This window comes from Carcharodon carcharias, chromosome 18 (assembly GCF_017639515.1).
Source record: "Carcharodon carcharias isolate sCarCar2 chromosome 18, sCarCar2.pri, whole genome shotgun sequence".
Classification (NCBI taxonomy): Eukaryota; Metazoa; Chordata; class Chondrichthyes; order Lamniformes; family Lamnidae; genus Carcharodon; species Carcharodon carcharias.
This window is the reverse complement of record NC_054484.1, coordinates 79,037,160-79,064,285: the sequence shown is the minus strand read 5'-3', so window position 1 is coordinate 79,064,285 and position 27,126 is coordinate 79,037,160. Positions and strand designations below refer to the sequence as shown.

Here is a 27,126-nt window from a genome sequence, read left to right as displayed (position 1 = left end):
CCAAGCTCTTCCCTAAGTCACACATCATTCTGATATAAACATATATCACCATTCTCGCACTGTTGCTACCAAAATTCTGGAACTTCCAATGTAATACTGTGACCGAAGGCCTGAAGCTGTTCTAGGTGATCCACCAGGAAGATGGTGGTGTAATGGTAATGTCTAGTAATCCAGAGACCCAGGCTCCTGCTCTGGGGGCAGGTGATTTGAATCCCACCGCAGCAGCTGGTGGAATTTAAATTCAGTTAATAAAATCTGAAATTGAAAGCTAGTCTCAGTGATGGTGACCATGAAACTATCATTGATTTCTGTAAAAACCCACCTGGTTCACTAATGCCCTTTGGGGAAGGAAATCTGCTGGCCTTACCAGGTCTGGCTGACATGTGACTTCAGACCCACAGCTATGTGGTTGAAATGGCCCTAGCAAGCCGCTTAGTTCAAGGGCAATAAATGATGGACAGCAAATGCTGCCCTTGCCTGCAATGCCCACATCCCATGAAAGGATAAAGAAAAAAACACCAGGCATAGTGAGGGCAACTAGAAATGGCAATAAACCTGGTCTTGTCAGGATCACTAAGACCTGCAGACAAATAATAAAAGCTCAACGTCCTGTAGACCTAATGCATTGAGGAGCTGTCCATATGTTTAAGGATCATAAAAAGATTCGTGCTAGAACCTTGGAGAAAGCACAATTACAATTGAATCTAACTGTGACTGGAAAATTGCCATGTGTCTGATTGATGCCATTTGACACAGATAAATAACGGCCTGGATTTTGTGGTCAGTGGTGATGGAACGGCGTTTGTTATTCACCTCAATGATAGCTGGCTTCTAGGTTTCCCGATCAGTTAGAGTGGATGGACTTGATGAAGACCTTCATCAGTGTCTTTCAACTCCACTATTTAAAGGGACCTTATTAGGGAATTATCTCTGGTGTCCTGGCCAATATTTATCCCTCAATCAATATCACTAAAAAAGGACATGATTATCTGGTCATTATCACATTGTTGTTTGTGGGAGCTTGCAGTACACAAATGGCTGCCACATTTTCAATATTAAATCAGTGACTACAATTTAAAAATGCTTCATTGGCTGCAAAGCGCTTTGGGACTTCCTGAAGTAATGAAAGGCTCTATAGAAATGAAAGTCTTTGCTTTTGCTCCTTTCCTCCTCCTGGACTCCAGTCCTTGATACAAGGTGGAGCAGACCACTATCATTTTGGAAACACTGGTGGGTATATACTGCAGGTCTGCCCCACTTCCCTCCAGGCACCTGAACTACATTTTCAGCATCCTGATGGCTTGCTCAGTTACAACTCTGGTTCTCATGTGGCTTTCGTTGTACCTTTTCTTCAGGTTCCTCAGAGGTATCATCAGCCACGTCTTCACAGGGTGGGTCTTGTCACCAAGAAGCCATCTACTGGCCCTGTTTTGGGGTTTGAATATCTCTGGTAGATTTGACCAATGCAGGATGAAAACATCACAGCAGCTCCCTGGGAAATTTGCACAGATGCATGATGATCTTCTGCTGGTTGTAGACCAGCTGAACATTGAGACAATATAATCTCTCTCAGTTGATGAAGACTGGAGGTGCCTTGATTGCCACACATGTGCAGTTGATAACTCTCCTGACCTCCGGGAAACCAGCAAGAGCAGCAAATCCAAGTGCCCACTCATTCGTACTGGTGTCATGAGTAGTAAAGAGCATAGAAGTGTCAACCCTGGCAAACATAGCATTAGTCACCTGTGAGATGTACTTATGGGCAGTAAATTGTGAGATTCTACAAATATATCCAGGTGTTTGGTGACTTTGCCATTGCAGGCAATGCATGCCCACCTAGTCCACTTAGAAAGAGGCCTTCTTACAGGAGGTTGTAAACATCAGCTACTACCTGACAGGAATTTCTGAGCCCCCTGAGGCATTGGTGCTCAGTCATGTCCAGGAAACTGATCCTAAGCTTGCAAACCCTGTGTTGGGATATTGCCCCCTGTGAGCTAGAGTTCCATTCTCATTCCATCTGTCCTATGGAATGGCAAGTGGTTAAGGTGAAGGCTGCTTCTGCTCCTGCTGCTCCTCCAGCAGCTGGTGGTGCTGGTGTGGCTCCATTTATTCCTTACTGAGGTCCAAGGTAGAGCTGCATAAGTGGCTCCCATGCTGATCTGAAGATTGACAGCTGCAGATCAAAGACAAAAAAATCTAAGGTAGCAGAAATTATCTTCAACGTATGGAAAATCACCTCCAAAGTAGTGAAAGCACACTTTCACAACAAGTCTTGTGAGCAAGACTTTCACTTAGGCGAGGAAGCAGCTGTCAGATCTCAGTATTTAATACATTTCTTTCTGTTCAATTGCTCAGCCCTGCCAAAACCCACTGCCCTCTTACCATGTTTTCCCTGTGAGTTCCAAGAGGCACGGGAAACCCATGCACACATTGTTAAATTCCTAAACCTGGGTTAAAAGAGCAGCTGATGAACAGTTGACATATTTAATTATGCCAGTCTGTCTGTCTGTATATCTGTCCACTGTCCATTGGGATTTCCCATGCACTGCAGGTCACTCTCAGATTAAAGGTGTAAGTGGGCAGGTCCTACCAGCTTCCTGACATGCTGGCAGTTTTAGCTGTTTTAACCTGCTGTGGACACAGTAACCCAATCACTTTGAAAAGTTCAAATTCCACACCACCACCTCCCCAGCCCCACCACCACAACTACCACCCCTCCCCCCTCCCCGCAGAGCCCAGACCAGAAAGTTTAAAGCAGGAAATGTAAATTAGATTTAAATGATATACAGAAAGAGAAATAAAGATTGGGAAATACAGCTGGGTATTAAGAGAGGGTGATAAAAGGAAGACACAGAAATACTAAAAAAAGAATAATTTTTCTAAAAGTCTCCATTCATTTTTTTAAGTGGAATAAGACTCCACGCTTTAAAATATTTTTCAGGTCCAGAAGGGCTGTTCACCAATAATTATCACATCAAATTATTAAAAATTCAATTATTCCTAAATGCACCAACCCTAATTTTTCCAGCTATCCTTAGTGCAGAACTATTGGGCAAGTAGGTTCACATTGTTGCAGTCATGTCAGTATCAAATCTATCAGCAAGGACTGTGACAGCACATCCTGTGGGGGAGCAGAATATCTCTGACAGCACCTGCCAGGCTTCCACATTGAACTGCATACATGTGGTCATCAGAACCCCCTAATGCCGGTCAGCGCTGATTGCCTCACTGTTATAATGACAAAATCAGGGTCATTGTGTTATGAACATTGATAGTAAGTCTCGAGAATGGGAAGGAGATCATGGTGTTATAATTCATTAATCTCTAAAGGTGAAAGACATGTGCTGCAAGAATTTGGCGAAAGCAAATAAAATGTTAAGACCTACTGTTACGATGTTCCAATACCATAGAATGTGCCACTCTAATTTACACTTCCTCCTTTTATAATACCTTGTTTGGGCTTCATCTAAATACTGTATCCAGTTTTGGTCCCCTCACATGGTTGATGACATAGGGCTCTAGGGGAAGATTTAGAAGATAGCCACTAGATTGATACCTAGGCCAGGATTTTCCGTGCCCGCTGGCGTCGGGCGTGTTCGGTATCATAAGTGGACAATATGGCGTGATCGGTTTCACGACGGTGTGAAACCAGTTGGCGATCATCTGCTCTGCCCTCACTGGGATCCTCATTGTAATAATTCAGCATTTCATTATTAGGCCTGCCCACTGGATCGTCTGCAACATAAGCGATGTACACCTGGCGGGCTGCACTTTGCTTGGGACCGCAAGGTTTGTTTGCCTCCCTTGCTTCAGTCAGTACTCTCAGTCATCAGTGCCAGGCTTCACAGGCAGCACCATATCACTTTTAGGGGGGTTCATGGGTAGGTCCTTACCTACCAGATCAGCCATATGTGGGTGGCTTTTCAACGGCTGAAGGGCAAGATCTTGCTTGGGGGAGGGGGAGAAGTGACCTCAGGAAGGGAAGAGGCTGCGGGACAAGAGCTGTGCTGGGGAAGGAGGGTATCCTAGGGTGTGTGTGGGGGCACATGTTGGTCCGTGCAAATGGCTTCAAGATGGTGAGGGTTGAGGAGGCAAACTCTAGTGGAGATGAGGCCAGATGGACATATGAGGGTATTTGTGAGAGAATGGGTGGTGATGTCCCTTGAGCTGGCAGTGAATGAGATGCCAGTGAATGTATGATGGGCTTGAGCGTGTGAATTTAAAATGATGAGATGGTTGCCATATCCTGGCTGCACAGATGAGATCATTCATCTCCTATCTGCATTAGATGGCTGATCTCTTCTGTGCATCATTAGCACCAACCACCGTTGCCATTGTCTGTCATGCTGGATTGGTGATGCCGCTGCCCAGAGCGGGGTAGGGGACATCATGGCGGGCGTCCAAATGGTATTCCAGTAATGCATCATTAAACCTGGGGGCTGCTGTCTTTTTGCCTTTCGTGGACAGCTTCCCTGTAGTAGTCGTGGGCTTGAAGCACTGAGATGTGTGCGCGTGCCTGGACTTTAAATATGGCACCCGGCATGATGAAGTGGCAAAGTGATGCTGTGGCGGGCGAATGAGAGCCCACCTGCCATGGAAACGGCTGTTTCTCGGGAATGCATAAGTAATGCAGGTTTGGGATGATACAGCGTGAAAATCTGCCATCACAACCAGCAGCTAAAACATCGTTTTACCCGCCCGCTACTGCACTTAATGGAAATCTGGGACGATTCCGCCTCTAGTATAAAAGCCTTTAGTTACCATGATACACTTAGAGAGTTAGGTATTTTTACTTTAGAAAAGTTTAAACTTCAGAGAGGTTGGATTGACAGCCTTAAAATAATGGGGTAGCTTATCTTGCATAGAAAAAAAAAACAAATGGGGAAGATATTTCAAGTATTTTATTGGGTTTCAATTCCAATAATGAAAACATGCAATTTTCATATCATGTATCAATTTATTAGGCCATAATGTTTTTAATTCATTCATGCGATGTGTGCCCATCCTTAACTGCCCTTGGGAAGGTTGCAGTGAGCTGCCTTCTTAAACCACTGGAGTCCATGTGGTGTAGGTACACCCACAGTGCTGTTCCCTTCCTAGGTTGTTACCAGGTGGTCCTTCCAGTTTCATTCCTTTTAGACTTTTTTTTTCAGCAGTTTGATACAACTGAGTGGCCTGCTAGGCCATTTCAGAGTGAACCACTTTGAAGTCACATGTCAGCCAGACCAGATAAGGACAGCAGATGGGTTTTTACAATGATCAACAATGGTTGGTCACTTTTAATTCCACATTTTTTATTAAATTCAAATCCCACAATCTGCCATGGTGGGATTCAAACCCCGGTCCCTAGAGCATTACCCAGGGTCTCTGGATTACTAGTCCAGTGACAATACCACTTCACCACCACCTCCCCCTGTAATCTGGCACCTTAAAGGTGTTTGCTGTCAGTTAGACTTATCCTTGTATGTTTAGGTTTTTAGATTTTTTTCCCCAGGGCAATAAAGTGTGAATTGATAATGTCTCAGAGAGAAACCAGGCACCTGGACTCGAGTGAATAGGGCAACAACTGTGTATTTCCTTAACCAATCAGATTGATGGATTGTGAAATTAACAGCACACGGATTGAGGAGGAAGTGTAAATTAAGACTGGGTGAATTTAACATCAAATCAGGTACAAAAAGAGAAATAAATCAAGAGAAAGGAAGATTAGATTAAGAGAGAAAAAAAGCAGTAACATGAAAAAAATCAGTAGGTTTTACATTTTAAAAATCTTCAGCAATTAAAACATGAAGGAATACGACTCTACATTTGTAATAGATCATTTTCAGTACCAAAGCGATTGTTGGCTGTAATTAAGACTTTATCGTGTTGTTTAAAGGGTACTTAAACTGAAATAGACATGTGTTGAGTTTGGTTTATGCCCACCACGGAAGTACAGCATATTCACATCATTCAATGCTTTTCAATGGTGATTTCAAAGCTGTTTCCGTGAATCTAACAATGGAAGCTAACTCAGACAGCAGCTTTTGGATATTTGAGTTAACTATGCATCTGCCTCTTGCCAGAAATTACTGTACTGCTTGTGTATAAATAATGATGAGTGCCATTAGCCTCACTATTATTTTGACAGCAAATCATGTTCCAAGTATTTTTCTCCACTTTGGTTATATTTCAATTGCACAATTTATATTACACACTATAAGGTTCCAGCAGATGACACTGAAAGTCCCTTGCAATACAAACATGCCATGATAAGAGCTATGAAACGCTCCAAAGTCCAGAAAGGCAGCCATTTATATTAACTTATCAGCTTACTTAATCAATCATTCAATGGTTTGTGAGAACCAAAATACTAACATACCATTTCATTTAACTGGCTATTTAATGAACTGTAAGGGTTCAACTTTACAAGTTAATACATAAATCGTGCAGGTTATGATCCTCTTGCTCAAATTCCTGATTTCGACTTTGGTCACACAAAACTCTGTGCTAGGAGCACTAACTTATAAAATGTAATGCTGTAAGTGAAACAGACAAGTTGTTAGCTACTTCTATACTTCAAATGTCTATTGATTAGCTGCAATACCAGCAGAAAAGTTATTCAACTGGCACAATATAATGTTGTGTTACACAGCTGTATTGACAATTTAACTGTCTCATGTTTAGACTGGTAGTAAATAATACAAAAAGAGCGAATTATTTTGTTTTTGCTCAAATATAATGGACATCGATCAAAATACCAGTTACTCTCAATTTTAAATTGGCCAATTTATTCCAATAGGAACTTGAAAATGGGAATGAGAGAAAAATCGAGAATCACAATGTATTTGCAGTAATGTCCATTTCACACAACTCTAACTTAATTGGCATGTGACCTGCAGTTACTAAGAGAATGTAGCCATATGTCATCTCAAGGTCAAAATTTCTCAGCCACAAAGATGTTCCTCTGGTGAATTTCAGGTTTGACAGAGTTAGGATTTCTGGTAGAATCTGGTAGAAAGAATCCTCATTCTTTGCTCCAACTCTCACCTGCCATTAATTTGCATAGAGGCGTGACAGGTGAAAAGTACTTCCAGCCAAAATTCATGATGTTTAAGGTAACAGATGGGAAGCGAATTCCACACACTAATCTCTCTTTCACTGAGTGACCTGCAAGTCAGGTTGAACCTGGCACAAATCTGGATCAGAAGTCTATTTGAGGCCCACTGAAGGTTCTTGGTCTGATTCATGCAGTCTTAAAGAAATTGTGGCACATCATGGTTCTTTTTGGGCCCTCTTTAGATCAAATATGCCTTTCTTAATAAAATTTCCTACCTCTTGGTGCTGGCTTGGTGCCAGACCCTGCTACCCCCTGATACATATGGTGCTTGAGTGGTCATAATTTAGTACAAGTGTAATAAAAGTATTGCTAAGGTATGCAGTAAGTTTCTAGAGAGTGAAGTGAAAGAACCGCTTGCTCTTTACATCTGTTTACTATTGAATAACTTTAAATGATTAAAAATAAATTCTGCTTAGCTCTTCAAACAGTTTCACACATGGATTCTTTTCAACAATTCTATTTTAGGGGCGAGTGTTGCTTCAAGTGGATCATAGTTGACAGGTCTGTTAATATTATTGTAACTACATTTGAGGAAAAGGTAGAACTTGCAAAAACAAGTAATAAATTAAATGAAAATGCACAATCATTTTCTCATTGCAGATGTTGTCAGTTTCTGTCTTGTAAATACGTATGTTTCTGAATAATCATGCATTATATATCATTGGTTCTGACTGTTAATAAAGAGGTATCTGCACTTAATTGAGCATTCATTCACTCTTTAAAAGTGTATTAGATTTGGCTTCAAACCAGCAATTTAGCAAAAATCTGACCTGATGGAAGAAAGGTCCAATCTCTGTTGATCTCCCCACCTGTAAATTAGATCTCTAATGTACAGACGGAGGAAGTGGCAGAATTCAACAAGTTAAGCAGAGTCCTGTTATCAAACAGGAAGAATACAGCACAGGACCTTCCTCAGGGTCCTAGTGCCTTTGGAGTAATAAAAGTGGCCCATTTTCGTTCATGCTGACTTCACAGTGATTGTTTGAAAACAGCCAAACTTAAAAGTTCAAAAGAAACATTTTAAACATGTAATGAACACATTCAACATCAGTGATATGTAGTTAGAGATGTTTTAAAATTAATTGCCCATCTAAGGCAATTTTAAGTGACACTGAGATAAGCAAACTTTATCTGCATGTTCCTTCCCAAATGCACTCTGACCTCATTTGATCAATGTACTGTGGGTCAATAACAAATCAACAGCAATGCAGATTCAATGGGCTGAACTTTAACTCCAAAAAGCAGGTGGGTTGGGTTCTAGCAAAGGTTAGAATGCAAAAAATATGAAACAGGAGCAGAATCTGCCCTGAACTTGCCAAATCCAGATTTAACGAAGGTGGGATGGAGGATGGGCGTACAACTCAATTGCGGGAAGCAGGACCACAGCTGGATGGGTTTTCCTTGTCTCTCCACACATCCCATTCTCCACTCCTTCACACATGCCATTGTCCCTATTGCTGCACATCCCATTCTCCCTCTCCTCATTTAGATCCCAGTCTATGTCCCCTCATACATTGCATTCTATTTCTCCTGGTCCAGTCACTTTCATCCAGCTTAGATCCTCTCCAGCCCTCATAGGTTGACCAGCTGCATAGGGAATTTTCCCAAGTCTCTCCCATTTCCACAACTCTTGACCAATGAATCCAGAGTGCTCTCACCTCCTGAAGCTCATTCTCTCCTGGGGCTCAGAGACTTTGTCTGGCCCATTGTCGCCCACTCTCACTGTGTGCTGCTTACCTGCCATTTTGGCCCCATAGAGCTTGCAGACCCTCCAATTACAGGTTCTCTCTCTCTTCTTCTGCAATCATAGATTCACTCTTTACTGTGCTCTCTTCTCCAGTCATGGATGCCCTCTCTCACATGCTCACTGCTCCTCCAATCACAGATTCTCTCTCTCCAACACTCACTGCTCCTACAATCGAAGATTCCCTCTCCCCTGCACACACTGCTCCACCAATCACAGATGCCCTCTCTCCCACTCATTGCTCCTCCAATCATGGATTCCCTCTTGCCTGCACTCACTGCTCCTACAATCACAGATACCCTCTCACCTGCGCTCATTGCTCCTACAATCACAGATTCTCTCTTGCCTGCACTCACTGCTCCTATAATCACAGATTCCCTCTCCCCTGCACTCATTGTTCCTCCATTCACAGATTCCCTCTCCCCTGTACTCATTGCTCCTCCAATCACAGAATCCCTCTCTCCCACACTCACTGCTCCTCCAATCACAGAATCCCTCTCTCCCGCACTCACTGTTCATCCAATCAGAATCGTTCTCTCCCGCACTCACTGCTCCTCCAATCACAGATGCCCTCTCCCCTGCACGCATTGCTCCTCCAATCGCAGATTCCCTTTCTCCCGCACTTACTGCTCCTCCAATCACAGAATCCCTCTCTCCCGCACTCACTGCTCCTCCGATCACAGAATCCCTCTCTCCCAATCACAGCTGCACTTCTCCCACTCTCTCTCCAGCTGTTCACATTTTTGTAGTTGGTGTTCAATTCTGTTTCATCCCCTGCATGGTTCACTGTTTTGACCAGCCAGTTTATTTCCATACAGGATACAATTAGATTGCTGTGCAGCTATGCCTGCATGCACCTCAGAGGGAACATTGGTCACATGTAAATGATATAAAAGAACAGAGGAAAAGCTATTACCAGAGCAAGCTGGCTACATTGAAACAGCTAAGAATGGAAGTGAACAAGGGCAGTCCCATAGAGACGGTCCATAAACGAGAGTCAGTGGAGGAGGATGGATTGGTCAACAATGCCAAAATGCTGTGGATAGACCAAGGGTGAATAACGCACCAAGGGCACAAAATTCAGTTATGTAATGCCAAAATCTTAGGCACTACGGGTGTCATTTCAGGTCTAACATGGTGTCTACACTACACATTTCTGGTGCGAGCCGCAGTTGATGCCATTTTGGTGAGGGTGTTAGTGGGGGTGCAGGGAATTTGCACCAGAAAAAAGCAGAGTTGGCAGATATAACTTCAGTCAGTGTGTAACACTGATTTGACTGCAGCAGTGCCATTTTTAAACTCCATGCTCCAACTAATACCTCACATAGTTTGCACAGCCCCAGCTCAGCCCATCCATCCTCCACCAGTGTTATTTAAAGGGGTCATCAGCAGCTTTCAAGTTGGTTGCTGATCAATTTCTACTGGCTGCTGTGTTATTAGAAGTGTTGGTTTGTACTGCACGTTAAAATTACTGCAGTCTACAGGGAGTGGTGTAGCATATAGTGAAGACTTTGGTTATATTGAATCACTTGCCCCCAGATATGGGTGCAGTAGAAACTTCATATCTGCCCATGAACTTCAGGGAGTAATTCTCCTACCTCAATCTCAGCAAGAGTGCCCATTGAAATCTGTTGCAGCTTTAACTGCAGCCTCACAGAAGGATGAGAATATTTACAACTGGCAATATTTACAGCATCTCACTGTTTTCTGTGTGAGGTTGTATAATGGAGAACTGTATGCAAAAAGAGCTGAATATATTTCTTTCCCTAGTCAGCGAAAAGCAGGCAAAGCAAGCATGTGACCTCATTGCAGGCTTCCTCACTTTGCAGGTACTGCATGGAATCTATTATTGGATTCCATATGGAAATCAGCCCTATGCATATCCTTAGTGCTTGTCTTCCATGTGCCTTTACCGCAGTAGTTGCAGCATGGCTGGTGAAAAGCTGCTGACTTTCACCGGGAAAGAGTGCAGATGGTCCTGTGGGACAACATAAAGCAGTTCTGGCCCTAGAAGGCCCAGCTGCATACTATGACGCATAAGTAAAATGTAATAACAAATGCCCTCACGAGTAACTAGACTTAAAATACAACTTTCATGAGATGTTAAAAAAATCATTCTAACCGAATAATTACAAAAATTAGTTATTTTGTATTTTGCATTTTATTTCTGCTTTGCTCTTGATTTTAAACCTGTATTGAATATTTCATATTATTTTGTATTGCATCTTACTTTGTAGACATTGATGTAAACCTAATGGTGATTTTGCTTTAATTAATTAATCAATAAGGATCAGTGTTTTCCCAAGACTTTATTTTCCATTTTGGCCATCTGGTGTATGGTTTACGCCTCTGTTTTCCCTTTCTAAGCAAGACTACTAAAATAAAAGTTTTTAAAAAAAATTTTATGCAGAAGTCCTTTTTCTTACGGCATTCAATGACCCTTGGACTACAAGCCAGGACAATGAATAGTCTTACATAGTGTGGTCAACCATGATGTGGAATCAGGAATTGAAGTTTGATTGATGGACATACATCTTGATTGACAGCAGATCAAAGGTTGCATAAACAACTTGAATATGGCAAAGTCCATGAAAGCCTGCAGAGCCTGTGAACAGAACTGATCAGGGCGTATGTTTACCAGACATATTTTGGAAATGTCTGAACAAGGTCTTGAAAGGCTAGAATGCAGCCAGAAATTTGGCTTAAAGAGACACTGTTTCCAGGATTCACTGCTGCAGTCAGAGTGGAATAGCTAACCACTGCAGACTACGGGAGAAAGGGTGGAAACAGAATGACTGACCGTAGTGCCCACCCACTGTGAGGTTATTCGGAGACTTGGTGATGTATGAACCAATGGGAATTTTACCAAATTAGGTTCCTGTCCTGGAACAGACTAATTTGGAGTTATCCATTTTGGGGAGCTGTCATGAGCAGATCAATTTGGAGTTAATGTTTGTAATATATTATATATCGCTGTAATATAGTATGTATAATATGTAAGTAGAGTTGTTTTTCTTCTTTCCTTTTAAAATATAAAGTGTTTTCTCCTTTCAATAAAGTTATCTATCTTTCTTATTACTCCTCTCTTTTATATTATCAATTATAATTGCTACTCATTATTATTTTAATTATCATTAGTCAATATTCAAGAAAATTGTTGTTTTAATACATTACTTGGCATTATCACTCATTTCTGTTACGTCTAGAGTACGGCTCCAAACCTAAGTGAGACTCCATTGGGGCTCTCATGTCCCTCCCACAGTGCAATTCTAAAGGGGGTGCAAGAGCAGGGGGACCGAGGGGTATATGTGCACAAATCTTTGCAAGTGGCAGCGCTAGTTGAGAATAGGGTTAAAAAGAAAAGGGGGTCCTGGGTTTTATAAATAGAAACATAGGGAGGAGTTTTCCGTACCTGTCGCCAGCCGGCGTGTTTGGTGGCATGAGCGGACAATATGGCGAGAAGGCCAAAAATCGGTTTTACGACATTGTGAAACCAATTTGCAATCGTCTGCTCTGCCCATCAATGGCTGGTCGTGTTTCCAGCCATCAGATATCGGGAACTTCATTGTAATGCATCTGCATATCATTATAAACCCAGCTCACCGGAATCATCCGCCAACGCTGGATCATCTGAGCACATCGGCATGATTGCACTCCGACGTGTTTCACAACTGTACATAAGTGACATGTACCTGGCCAGCTGCACTTTGCTCGGGACTTCAAGGTTTGTTTGCCTATCTTGTTTCGGGGCAGCACTTACAGTCATCAGCACCAGGCTTTGCAGGCAGTATCACATCACTTTGATGCAGGACACCCAGGCAGGTCTCTACCTACCAGGCCAGCAATTAGGCCGGGGTGGCTTTTCAATGGCTGCAAGGCTAGGGCTTGCTTGGGGAAGGGGGAGAAGTGGCCTCAGGCAAGGGAAGAGGTTGCAGGGCGAGAGCTGTTCTGGGGAAGGCGGGGTATCCCAGAGTTTGCTTGTTGGTGGGGGCGGGAGGGGCACAAGTTGATCTGTGCAAGTGGCGTCAAGATTGTGAGGGCTGAGAAGACAGTTTCCAGAGGAGATGAGGCCAGATGGAGATGTGCAGGTGTGTGAGACAGTGAGTGGCTATGTTCCTTGAGACGCCATTGAATGAGATGCCAGTGAATGTGTGATGGGCTTGAGTGTAAGAGTTCAGAGTGATGAGATAGCTGCTTTACCGGGGCCACATGGATGAGATTATTTATCCTCTTTCTGCACTGGATGGCCAACCTCTTCTGTGCAGCATTGGCACTGACCATCACTGCCATCACCCCCCAAGCTGGGCTGGGGTAAGACTGCTGAAAGTCCTGTGGCCAGAGCAGGGTAGGAGGACATCACTGTGGGACCCCACAGGGTCCAAAAGGTATTTCAGGTACACATCTCTGAATTGGGGGTGCTGCAGTCATCTTGCCTTTTGGCACCATGACTTCTGCACGGCAGTCCTAGGCTGGAAGCATTGAGAGGCGTGCACGTGGCTGCACTTTTAATATGACACTTGGCATGAGGAAGTGGCAAAGTGACTGCCTGGCGGGCAATTGAGAGCATGCCCGCCATTGAAACGGCATGTTTCCTGGGAATGCATGATTAATGAGGCAGGATTGGGATATGGCGTGAAAAGCCACCATTCTGGTCAGAGAATAAAATGTTATTTTTCCTGTCTGCTACCGCACTTAGTGCAAATCTGGGATGATTTTGCCCAAAGAGTACAAAAACAAGGAGTTGTGGTGAACCTTTATAAAACACTGGTTCAACCACAACTGGAGTATTCTCCAATTTTGAGCACCACATTTTAGGTAGAATGTGAAGTCTTTAGAGAGAGAGCAAAAAAGATTGACGCGAATGGTCCTAGGAATGAGAGACATGGGGAATGATTGGAGAAACTGGGGTTGTCCTCCTTAGAGAAGTTTGAAAGATGTTCAAAATCATGAGGCATCTAGAAAGAGTTTGTAGGGAGAAACTGTTCCCATTGATAGAAAGGTCGAGGGGCAGAGGACAATGATATAAGGTTAATGATAAAAGAACTAAGGACAACATGAAGAAAATATTTTTGCGTAGGGAGCAGTTAGCATCTGGAATGCACTGTATGAGGGTGTGGTGGAGGCAGATTCAATCATGGTTTTCAAAAGGGAAATGGATCTGAAGAGAAAAATTTACAGGACAATGGGTTAAAGGCAAGGGAGTGGAACAAGCTGATCTGCTCTTGCAGAGAACCAGCAGGGACACGATAGGCCAGATGGCCTCCTCCTGTGCTGTAACCATTCCATGAGTCTATGGCTTGAATTTTGTGTTCCAAGGTTGGGCGCGTGCCCGACTTGAATGCACGTAAAATTGCGAGAAATGACGTCGGATGCACAGCCCAATATCATGTCATCATGCTAGCGTGCAACATTACGGCGGGCATGCACAGGAGTCGGAAGCATGCCCGCTGGCAAATAAGTGGGCAATTAAGCCCATTAAGGAGGTAATTGTCAGTGATTTTATGCAGCCCGTCAACGTTTATGGTTGGCAGTCGGGTCAAATGGCCAGGCGGCCTTCACGTTTTCACTACAAAACACATCCAGGACGGGATGAAAATTCTGGGGTAAAATAAAATGAAAAATGTTTGAGGGATGATCTGCCATGTAGTCTGCTGCCAGCTGCTTACATTTACAGTATTGTCTCAGTTTGCAGCAGTTTATTCAGCTCATTTCATTTTTATATTACTGCAGCTCCCTGAGGCAGCTCCACAGCAGCCGTCAGCCTTCAGGGAGCATGAGCCCACACTCTCCCTTCTCTCGGAGCCCGGCCTCTTCCCGCGGCACCCCCCCCCCACCCCCACCAGCAGTGCTGGGCCTTTCTCGGCGCACATTTCGTGCTGACTGGCCATTAATTGGGCTCAGGTGCCGATCACGGGTGGAAAAGCATTTTGCGTCCGCTTCAAGGCCCGCTAATCGCGCGCACTCGACAAACGCAAGATTCAGGCCAATGATTCTAAGATAGCAGCAGCTTGTGGCGGCACCAGATATCTGGCCTCTCTCAGTGATTAGTTCTAGCACCACTCCTATTTAATCTGTGCGTAAGTGATCTGTCTGTGGCTAACTCGTTGAAATTCACTGAGCCTGAACAGAGTGCTTTTGCTACTTATGTTGTGACTTTTCTACTCAGCAGCTTGAAGAGTGGATACAGATCAACCAATATCTTTTCAGATCATCTATCAGGTCGGCTGTAATAAATCACACACCCATGAAATTGACAAGCTCTTTAATTATGATCAGCTTGGCTGCCTTTGCTACCTCCAATTTCTACCCCTTACTCCTTTCAACCAGCCTATCAACTCAACTTCCATCCTTACTTCACTTCACAGCCTCTCTCCAGCTTTCCACAGCCATTATCAAACTCATCTCCTGCATGGTCCATGACAGGGAAGCATGGGCTGCACATAATTAATGAAAAGCTGGGCTCCCTGTGAGCCCAAGCACGTTGGATCATAGAATTATTCCTTACAACACATCAAATGAGTATGTTAATTACTTAATTTATATCTTAAACTCACACTTGCAACTTCATGGCCAATATTGTACAGCCCTCCTGCCCAGCGGGATATCACGGTCCCGCCGAACTGAGTGGCTCGAAGCATCCGCTGGTGGGTGGGTGGGGGGGGTTCAAACACTGTGGCAGGGCTGTAAAATCCTGACCCATGACTTTATGGATGGAAATTCTTCAGGATACAATCCAAGAACATGCCCGCTGATGCCCTCCAGCACTAGCCCCACTGAGATCTGGAGGTCAGTTGGAGGGCAACTAATTAGCATGAAATTAGTCTCAGAAATTTTGGTCCTTATAGATGCATTATTTCCTTATTAGGTATCTTAGCTTGTCAGTTTGGTTATGCGAGAAATCCTTTTAACATTTTCATTCCTATGTTTATACTTTTTAACATGTGAGAGTGAGATGACAGATGCACATTGTGTTGTATAAATATAGGTGGATGTGATATTTCCTAGATGATCTAAAGATTCATGGCAGACACAAATTTGAAGAAGGTGTCTCTAACTGTAGGGTGAATGATTTTGAGGAACAATGGAAGACACTCTTTCAGATAAGTTGTAATAAAGAAAAATGGGAGAGTTTCACGATGTGAAATGGGAGAGTTTCTGGAGCACTCGGTCCAAGAGGTGGTTTCTCTTCAGGCAGGCAATGTAGTAGAAGATATCAGTTGGATCCAGGTGACCAGCAAGCAGAAACAGGAATAGGATTGAAGCGTATGGCCTGGGTTTTCGATACAAAGGACAGCCTTTCCATTGTGGCGAAAATGGCAGGTGAGCCCGTAAATCGTGTTCCCCCCCCCCCAACCCCCGGACATGGCGCTTCCTGTTTTCATGGCAGCAGGAGTGGAATCGGGCCAGGGATCCTGCATGCACGGTTTACGGAGGCAGCTGGCCATCTAAATCATCAGCCACCTCCATTGAAGCAGGATTCTGGTAGGCCAGGAGCGTGAAATTTGACATTTACAGATTAGACCAGGTAAGAGCTGGTCTGAACTTGGTGGATTCATTTGGATAGCCAAGGTACCCCTTTGAAAAGCTAAGGTACCGCTTTGGATATGGTCCCAGGATATCTTTGGTGGAGGTCAGGTGCCCTTTGAGGTACATACGAACATACAAACATATGAATTAGGAGTAGGAATAGGCCATTCAGCTCCTCGAGCCTGCTCCACCATTCAATAGGATCATGGCTGATCGGATTGGGGCCTCAACTCCACAATCCATCTATCCCCGATAATCTTTGACTTGCTTGGTAATCAAGAATCTACCTACCACTGCCTTAAAAATATTCATTAGCTCTGCCTCCAGTGCTCTTGGGAAGAGAGTTCCAAAGATTCACACATTTCTTCTCAACTCCATCTTAAATGGGACACCCCTTATTTTTAAACTGTGTCCCCTAGCCCTAGACTCTCCCACAAGGGGAAACATCCTTTCAGCATTCACCCTGTCAAGTCCCCTCAGGACCTCGTAGGTTTAAATAACTTCACCTCTCAATCTTCTAAACTCCAATGGATATAGGCCCAGCCTGTCAAACCTTTAGGTAGGTGGGGTAGGTCAGGTGCCCTTTAGAGTTGTTAAAAATAAGCATAAATGTGTGTAAAAATGTGCATAAGTTTATTACTGTCAAGCTCATTGGAACTGTCACCACACCTGTCAAAATCAACTGTCAAAACTGTCAAGAGGACCTGTCAAGATCGTCAAGATGAGCTGTCAAGATCGTCAAGAGGAGCTGTCAAGCTGTCAAGGCATTTAAAAGACATGCCCTTTAAATTTCTGAAGAAAATGTCTGGGGTGTTATGAAAAATTGCTCGTTATGGATACATGGGTATAGGTTGATATGGGGAGTATGGGGGCTAATTGGGGGTGAGTACAGGGGCATGAGGTAGATGGAGGATATGGGACTCCATGAGGGCTTAAGGTGGCATGGGTTGTCATGGATGGGACATGGGGAGTGTGTGGTGGGGAAGGGAGGGAAGGGATTTCTTTGGTTTATTGTTTTTTTTTCAATCTTTCATACAATGCCAGTGCACAGAGGCAGGCCTTCCAGCCAGCTTGCCTCTGCGCCTGGCAGCCTCCTCACTTATTCTGGGGTTGGTGGGCTTGACTTCTATTTCACCTCAATCCCCCACCCCCTTGCTCCCCCCGACCAGTGCACACCACCACCAACATCCCCTCCGCCCCTGGCCGAATTAAAATTCCAACTTCTGGGGCTCGTTTTTCTTGGGTCAAGTTCGTGGAAAAAGAAAGGTCACGACTCAGCATAACTGACCTGGGAGCAAAAATCCGGGCCTTTGTCTCCTTTTTAGACACCATTTTGACAAAGGAGGCTTACAACAAAGATAATGCCATGTGAAATTTAGGGGAATACAGTTTTATGGAAAGAGTGATAGTTGGAACATATGAGAAGATGGGCATTTTACTAACCACCTAGAAAGGTAAGGTCCTATCCAACCAGCTCCCACAGCAAAAGAACCCCCAGCAATTAAGATCAATGGCGAGATCCTGGAAAATGTGAACTGTACCTATGCAGCCTCCTCTTGATGAAGGCATAGATAGCGAAATTCATCATGGCCTCCATGTGGCACCTCAGCCTTCAGCCGGCTGAGGAAAAGAGTATTTGAGGACCAGGATCTCAAACCTGAGGCTAAGGTCGTGGTTCATTGGGCAGCATTCATTCCTCCTGCTCCAATAGTTCGGAGACTTAGACAACCTACAGCCGGCACCTCAAGGCATGTGAGAAGTACCACTAGCAATGCCTTTACAAGATCCTCCGAATCCAGAAAGCCAGTCCAACAGCAGCATCCTCTCCCAAGTCAACTTGCCTAGCATTGAGGTGCTAATCATTCAAACCCAGCTCTGCTGGGTGGGATATGTTGTTCGGTTACTTGACACCAGACTCCCGAAGCAACTGCTGTACTCAGTTATTGAAGGTGACACCCAGGAGGACAGTGGAAACGCTTTAGGGATGTCCTCAAGACATTCCTGAAGAGGTCAAACATACCTGCCAACTCTTGAGAGGCCCTGACTTGTGATCAACCAAAATGCAGAATGCTCATTCAGGACGGCATGAAACACATCAACAGACTTTGTCAGGAATGTGCAAGGCAAAGTCGAAGTGTTGGAGGAGCGCACTAAACCTCCAAACAACTCATCTACCCAATCCTTCAAGCACCACATGTGGCAGAGTCTGCAGATCACTCATTAGACTTATCAGCTGTCTTGGAACCTATCAAACCGGAGTGAAAGCAAGTCATTCTCGATCCCAAGGGACTGCCTAAGAAGGATAGTTGGAGGACAAGAAATTAAGGATAGATATGAAGATAAATTTCTCAGATTAAAAGACGTGGTTTTCGGTTTGCAGCCACTCTAATTTGTTTTGTTTAAATTATAAGATTTAGAAGTTGAAAGCACATTATCAAATTTACTGGTGACATTGGATTCTGCAGCTGAGCAATTGGAACAAGAATTGTGAAAGACTGCAATGAGACCTAGATAGACTAGCAGGATGAACAGTTGGTGTATGTGCAGTTCAGCATAAAATAATGTGAAACAATACGTTTTTCAGTCAAGAATAAACCTTAATATATTAATAAATAAACCTTAAATGGTAAGATTTTAATTGAAATAGAGAAGTAGAAGGACTTTGCACAACAACAAAGGTCATTAAAAGGTTATAAGTTGTTTCTACTGGTTAGTGGAACAGTAACGAGAAGGCATAAATTGAATAATCATAAGAACAGGAACAGGAATTAAGCCTGCTGCCTGTACTGCAAATCAGTTTAATCATGGTTAATCTGTATCTCAGCTCCATTTACCCACTTATGCTCCATTTCACTCAAAACCCTTATCTAACAGAAATCTAGCAATGCCAGTTTTGAAAACTTCAATTGACCCAACTGTCACAGCTTTTTGGGAATAAAAAATAAAAAATACCTGCAAAAACTCAGCAGGTCTGGCAGCAGCGGCGGAGAAGAGTACAGTTGACATTTCGAGTCCTCATGACCCTTCAACAGAACTGGTTCAACTGAGGACTCGAAATGTCAACTGCACTCTTCTCCGCTGATGCTGCCAGAACTGCTGAGTTTTTCCAGGTATTTTTTATTTTTTGTTTTGGATTTCCAGCATCCGCAGTTTTTTGTTTATACAGCTTTTTGGGAGTAAGAGCTCTATATTTCTGCCACCCTTTGTATCAAGAAATGTTTCCTGATTTCACCCCTAAGTGGCCTAGCTCTAATCATGCCCCCTTTTTCAGAGAAATAGTTTCTCTACTCAATTCCTTAATAATTTTTAAGTCTCAGTAAAATCATCCCTTAACCATCTAAACTCAAGGAATACAAACCAAGTTTATGCAACCTTGTCTCCTTAATTTAACCATTAAAAGAATTAAAGAGGCATCAAGAAAATATAGGTCAGAATTTTTGCTCGTTGGGCAGGTGCACATCTAACCCGAATGAGCGTAAAATGATGTGCGATGATGTCAGGCGAGCGTCCCAACATCATTGCGCATTCACGCAATATTTTGGTCCGCAGGTGTGTGCGGGAGTCAGCAGCGCATCTACCGACAATTAAAAGGCCTATTAAGGCCATTAAAGTAATAATTGAATTAAATTTTTCACTGCCCATCCAACCATACGTTGGGCAGGCAGGCAGAAAGGCCAAGCAACCTTTGGGTTTTTTAGGAAACCCCATCCACAGGTGGGATGAGGTTTCCAACAGCTATTAAAAATTAAATGAAAATTTAAACATGTCATTAATAACCTGTCGCTGCTCATGCGAGAGTCAAATGGGGGGGTGGGGGGGCATGTTTTTTTTAACAATTTAAAATTGTTTATTTTTATTTCTTAAAATCTTCAACTCCTTGAGGCAGCTCTGTGCCTCAGGGCAATAACAGAATTACCTGGAAAAACTCAGCAGGTCTTGCAGCATCAGCGGAGAAGAAAAGAGTTGATGTTTCGAGTCCTCATGACCCTTCCACAGAACTGAGCGAATATAAGGAGAGGGGTGCCCCTCTCCTTATATTCGCTCAGTTCTGTGGAAGGGTCATGAGGACTCGAAACGTCAACTCTTTTCTTCTCCGCCGATGCTGCCAGATTTGCTGAGTTTTTCCAGGTAATTCTGTTATTGTTTTGGATTTCCAGCATCCGCAGTTTTTTGTTTTTATCTCTGTGCCTCAGGGAGTTTTTCCTGCATGCACCATTGTGCATGCACAAACTTAAGTGCTCACCCTCCTCCCCCCTCACACAGGTAACACTGAGCACTGCAGCACGTGTTTTACACTGCGCATGCCTTAATTGGCTTGCCAGCATGAAATCTGGCCCTGATCCCCACTGAGTCCACCTGAGGGCAAAATTCTGACCATAGCTACAGAGAGGACGATTGGAATGTCCAACTTTCTGCCACAACTCATTGCTAGAGAAAACACTATAATCCCTTTGAATGGAATTTGATAGTTAAGGATATCAGGAGTGAGCAGCAGTGTGAGATTAAACCAGTTGGATCATGTGGAGAAAAGCACATGCAGAGAGTGCATGAGCCATGACCCATTTCTGTGCTATGACATTCTATTATTCTATGAAATGTAATAAACACAGAAGCGTAAGTTGTGCACTTGGAGTAACCAAATCATTACACTTGTGGTGGTTCTACAAACCGAAGGTGATGTGGCTAGCCAGAGTTGAGTCCGTGCTGCCAGCGGAACCAGGTCAGGATTGTCAATGGTCATTCACATTGGCAGCCAACGAAAATAAGTTTGGGACTGCCAGTGACAGCTGAAATGTAGTTGGCAGTGGGAGTTATATTAGACTGGGTTAGGATTACCAACAGGAGTTGGATCAGTACTGCCAATAGGAGTATAGTTTTTGATGAGAGATCATCTGTCATTTTTCTGGATGCTATTGCCCAGGAAGTTCAGTCATGCTGTCTAATATGACCTTTATGACCCGGTATATACATTGGACTTTGGAAAATCTTGACTATGAATTTTAGGTAGATTTTGTTAACTCCATACATGGATCAACAAAATGTTCACTATTTGTACTGATTTCATATTTGTATAAGTGCCTGAGAAATGTGTGCATAGCATTATGGTAAGGAGGACCCAGTCTTTTTGAGGCAAAAGAGAAAAAAAATGCGCATTTATGAAATGTCTTCTAACTTTCAGAAAAGACTCTTACTTGGTCATTATCAGATGAGTGTTTATAGGAGTTTGCTGTACACAGGTTGGTTGCCATGCTGTCTCCAACAGGCACTATACCTAAAATACCTCATTGGCTGCAAAGTCTGCTGAGATATCCAGAGATAGTGAAAAACACTATATAAATGCAAGTCTTCATTTTTTTCCGAAGTGTTTTGGACATAATGGAGTGGAGCTACTGACATTATGTAAGTAAAAGAAGAGCTCTGTGCACTTCTTCGAGACATGTCATCAAATATTTACCATCCACCTAACGAGGCAGACATTTAGACTGCCTCAATACTGTACTGGAATAAAAAATCTGTTATAATAATAACAGCTTGAATTTATAAATCACTTTAGGCGGAGGAGGTGTGGTTAGCAGGGGATGTGATGGTGGAGGAAGGGATGGTGATAGATGAAAGGGATAAAGGTATAAATCGAACCATGGGTGATCAGAAAATAGGACTGAGGTACCTAAAGGCATATGGAGTGGAATTCATGAAATTTAATCGAGTTTTTGAAAAGATGACCAATTGGATAAATAATGGAAGCCTATATATATATATATATAATTCAGAAGATGCTTGAGAAGGAGTCACAGAAAGTTGAGGCAGGATCATTTTAACTTTAAACAGCAAATTGGATAAATATCTGAAGCAGAAGAAGAAAACGTTGTAGAGATCAAAGACCACTTTTGTTCCAGAAATGAGATGATGAGCCAAATGGCCTCTTTTTGTGCTATAAACACATTTGGTTCAACGACTCTAAAACTGTTTTGGAGAACCAGGAGTTGCTACAGAGGATATAAGATTTGAGAAGATTGCAGTGATGTGAAAGGGTTAAGTAATTAAGAGATTTGAAGATGTGGATGAGTATTTCACGTTGAATGTTTTGGGGAAATGGAGCTAAGGTAAGTCAATAAGTTTCAGTAAGCATAACGTACAATGGGACAAAACATGAGTGACTAAATCTTTGAACAAGTTAGGGATTATGCAGGTTATGTGATCGTAAGATTGCTAATCAAGGAAACTGTAAAATTGGGGTATACAATCGGCTTGGGTACTTGCATAAAACAAGCGATAGTGAATCAGCAGCCCATTTTGCACTCTGCCCAATTTTCTTTTCACTTCATTTATTGTCAAGGAAGCTAACACTGAACTATGCTACTCAAAGCCTTTAATCATTAGTAAGATTAATTCAAATCTCTTACTAAGTTCTTTAATATTTTATAGCAAAGGATGTACAACATATTTGTGAAATTGTAATTTTCACTGGAATAATTGCTATTGCAATTTCCAGGGTCTACAATCTGGAAAGAAGCTCAGAAGTAGGGTAAACATTGTCGAAAAATTCTTATAATTGAATAAATTTACATCTATTTTATTTTCTTAGTGTTTATATTGGAACAGGCTCAAGGAAGTGAATGGCCTACTGCTTTTCCAGTAACTTTCCCTCATTATGCACATTACACACAGTTTCTATTCCACCATACTGTTCATCGTCAATTCAGAAAGTTGAAACAATTACAAATGTAAGTCAGTAAAATTCAGAACAAGGAAAATGTAAATCTGATTGAGTAAATCAGACCATTCGTTTTTTTTTGAGTTAATAAAGTAATAGTTTAGGGACTGCATTTTCCTGTGTGGATAATAGATCTGTTTACTTTATTAAAAAAAAGTACCAAATGATCACAAAAATTAAATTAGCTTTAAGCAGTTATCATTATAGAATAAAATTGACTAAAAAGTTTGCACTTATATACTTGCAATGTGGTTGACTCTTAAAACGTCCTTGCAAACCACTCAGGCAACCCAACATTGACTGACGCACTGAAAACATCAAAGGCACACTCTTCCCAGCTGATCCTGCAAAGTCCTCCTCACTAACATCTGAGGGCTTGGCTAAAATTGGGACAGCTGTCCCACAGTCTAGTCAAGCAACAACATGACATAATCAAACTCACGGAATCATACCTTACAGTACCAGCCTCCTCCAACTTCCCTGATTATGTCCTGTCTCATTGGCAGGGCAGACATGCCAGAGATGGCAGCACAGTGATATACAGTCAGATGGAATTGTGCTGGGAGACCTCAACATTAACTCTGGAATTCACAAGCAAGGATGTCTCCTGCTGAGTACCATCTACCACCATTCACCAACTGATAAATCAGTGCTCCTCTATATTAAACACAGTTTGGAAGAAGCACTGAGGGTAGCAAGGGCACAGAATATACTCTGAATCGGGGACTTCAATGTCCATCACCAAGGGTTGCTTGGTAGCACTACTACTGATTAAGCTGGCTGACGCCTTGAAGGATATATCTGCAAGACTGGGCCTGCGGCAAGTGGTGAGAGAACCAACAAGAGGAAAGCCCCTATGTGACCTCACCCTCATTAAATTAACCTGCCACAGATGTATCTGTCATGACAGTATTGGTAGGAATGACCACCGCACAGTCCTTGTGGAGACAAAGTCCCGGTTTCACAATAAAGACGTTCTCCATCGTGTTGTGTGGTACTGCCACCATGCTAAATGGATAGATTCAGCACAGATCTAGCATCTCAAAACTGAGCATCCATGAGGCCAATCATCTCAGCCCCATGACATCACTGTAGGTGTTACTCAGGGTAATGTCCTAGGCTCAGCCATCTTCATCAATGACCTTCCCTCCAAAATAAGGTCAGAGTGTGGACATTTGCTAATGATTGCACAATGTTCTGTACCATTTGCAACCCCTTAGATGCTGAAGCAGTCCGTGCCTGCATGCAGCAAAACTTAGATAACATTCAGATAACATTAGGTAACATTGAGTTGATAAGTGGCAAGTAGAATTTGTTGCAGGCAATGGCCACCTCCAACAAAAGGGAATCAGTTGCTGAATCTCCCACTATCAACATCCTGGGTGTTACCATTGACCAGAAGCTGAACAGAAACAGAAATACTGTGGCTAAGGAGCAAGCTGGGAATTCTGAAGTAACTCACCTCCTGACTCCCCAAAATCTGTCCACCATCTACAAGACACAAGGCAGGAATGAAATGTAATATTCTCCATTAGCCTTGGTGAGCGCAGTCCCAACAACATTCAAGAAACTCAACATCATCCAAGACAATGCAGCTCACTTGATCGACACCCCAATCGCCATCTTAAACATTCACCCTCTCCACTGCTTGCTCATAGTGACAGCAATACATACCACTCACTATGCCTCCTTCAACAACACCTTCCAAACCTGCAACCTAGAAGGACAAGGGCAGCAGAAGCATGCAAACATCAACAGTTGTGAGTTCCCCTCCAAGTGACACAATGTTCTGACTTGGAAATATATCACTGTTCCTTCATTGTCAAAATCCTGGAACCCCCCTCCCTAACAGCACTGTGGGCGCACCTTCACCAAATGGACTGCAGCAGTTCAAGGCAGCAGCTCACCTTCTCAAGGGCAATTAGGAATGGCCAACAAATGCTGGCCTTGCCAGAGGTGGTCACATCCCAAGAACAAATAAAAAAAATATAGTTTCTTCTCATGTCTCTCCAGGCATGGTTCATAAACAATAAATTGCAATATCACCAACTGCTATGTAGCCAGATGTGACAGCTAATTTGCTCAGAGCAAGATCCTACAGCAACATTCAGAGGAATGATTAATTAACCTGATGTTGCATGTTTTAAATTGAGAAATGTTGGCCAGAAAATCAGGAGAACTCTACTGAGAAAGTGGTACATGGTTGGAAGTGCCATCTTTTGGATGATATAGTAAACCAGATCTACCTGTTCACCCCATGACGCTTTTCGATTAAGTGCAGCGAAGAGCTCCTGGTTTATCCCTCAACCATTATTACAATGTATTGCAACAGTAGCTACTCTTTAAAAGTACTTGCACAAAAAAAGTATGAAAGGTCATCGGCCTCAAATATTAACTCTGTTTCTCTCTCCACAGGTGCTGCCAGAACTGCTGAGTAATCCCAGCATTTTCTGTTTTTACTTCAAAACTACTTAATTGACTATGAAATATTTTAGGGTATCCTAAGTTTATGGAAAATTCTATATAAATGCATGTTCTGTCTTTCAATTCATGAATAAGAAACAGTACCATAAGCATTTTCAAAACTGTCTAGATTTAACTTTGTCAAATATGTAAAAGTAGCTCACAATATATAAGACATATCACCATAAATACACATGGTTATTAAGATTATGTATCCAGAGATCATAGTCCCTTCAATAAGACTGTATCACCAAGAGTTCAAAATATTAATGTCTTAGGACTGCAGAACCCTGTTAAGTCAACAATTCCTTAAAAGGTTTTATAGCAAGGTAATTTCTAGCACAATTGCTTAAAATAATTAAAACCAAAATCCAAAATAAGAGCCAAAAATTTAAAACCTAAAGTTGGAGTACACTTATAAGGCTTTGTGGCAATAATAGCAGAAGAAATTAAAGATGATTTTCCATCCGTATGACATTAAAAAACATCTTTAACTTGTTTCCTTGTGCTATAAAATTACCAAAATACTCGAGTTAGATTTATTTATCTTTCCCATCCTTCCACCCTGCTGGGTGTCACAGACCGTACCATGATCAGCCAAGTGATGTCAGAAATATTTTCACTCACAAGATGTCAACCACGCTGCGGAGATATAAGTGCTAATTGGATATGACAATTTCATTATCCTCACTCTACCTTGGGTTGATATGATTTAGATATTCTTACGCTTGTTGACTTAACAAATACATAGCACTTTGCAAAATGTCCCAGTTTTATTTAACAATGTCATTGATATAGTGTTAACCTTACGGGAATTCCATTCTATTCGATCAACTCCATTTTGAAGAAAAAATACATTTTGTCCGGTGTTTTGAATCAAGAGGTAAAGAATGCATAAATGTCACTGCTGATTTCATTCAACGATTCTGATCCCAAAGAGACTGACATACTTAAATCCAGTCACCTCCACCTCCAAACCCATCAATCTTTGAAACTGCGACACACGCCAGAAATAAATAACAAGCAAGGAATAAAATAATCCAAACATTACGTGGTATCTGTATGTGTGAGAAGCAACTGTTGCTGCATCGTGACCCAACCTAGGCCCACAACATACAAGCCGTCCAAATCGGAACATGAAGCTACTGTGAAACTAAAAAAAGGGGCGGAGGCACACCTATCAATTTATTTGTGCGGTTGCTTATAGTAAGCGATGGAAGGACCCGAATCTATATGGATGTAAATCAATCCTACCTTCAATCTCCAAGTCCTAATTTTCTGGTATTTTGAAGCTGTTCTGTTTTCCTTTATTTCTTTGTTAAGAATAGCATAAATCAGCAGCATCGTTCTATTCCAGTGTGCTAAAAACCTAAAAGGATCCAAACACACAAGCTGTCACCTAACCAGACAGTTTAGGGTTCATGTAATACAAAAAGTACAAAAAACTATCAGGGATTAACTCTCTGTGCAAAGCCAAACAGTGCTAACCTTTGTGTTGCAGAGGCATGGGCTGCCAGAATTGTGCTGAGCCTGTGCCATCAAGGGAAGTAATCCCATCCTTTTGATTACTGACTATTG

General features: G+C 42.5%; 1 protein-coding gene across 6 annotated transcripts in view; it reads right to left on the bottom strand.

Annotated features, from left to right (window-relative positions):
* hao2 (hydroxyacid oxidase 2 (long chain)) overlaps window positions 1-26,907 on the bottom strand; it is a 40,680-nt gene extending 13,773 nt beyond the window's left edge. For 2 of the 6 annotated variants that reach the window (XR_005945868.1, XR_005945867.1), the window contains exon 1: window positions 1,345-1,437. Coding sequence is in view for 2 of the 6 variants with exons in the window: in XM_041211551.1 (XP_041067485.1) it covers window positions 1,345-1,373 (29 nt within the window). In the remaining 4 variants the exon portion in view is untranslated. Of the gene's footprint in view, window positions 1-1,344; window positions 1,438-7,869; window positions 7,980-26,802 lie in introns of those variants that run through there. The other 4 variants (XM_041211554.1, XM_041211553.1, XM_041211551.1 and 1 more) reach the window with 4 other exon arrangements.
* Window positions 26,908-27,126: the final 219 nt, after the last annotated feature.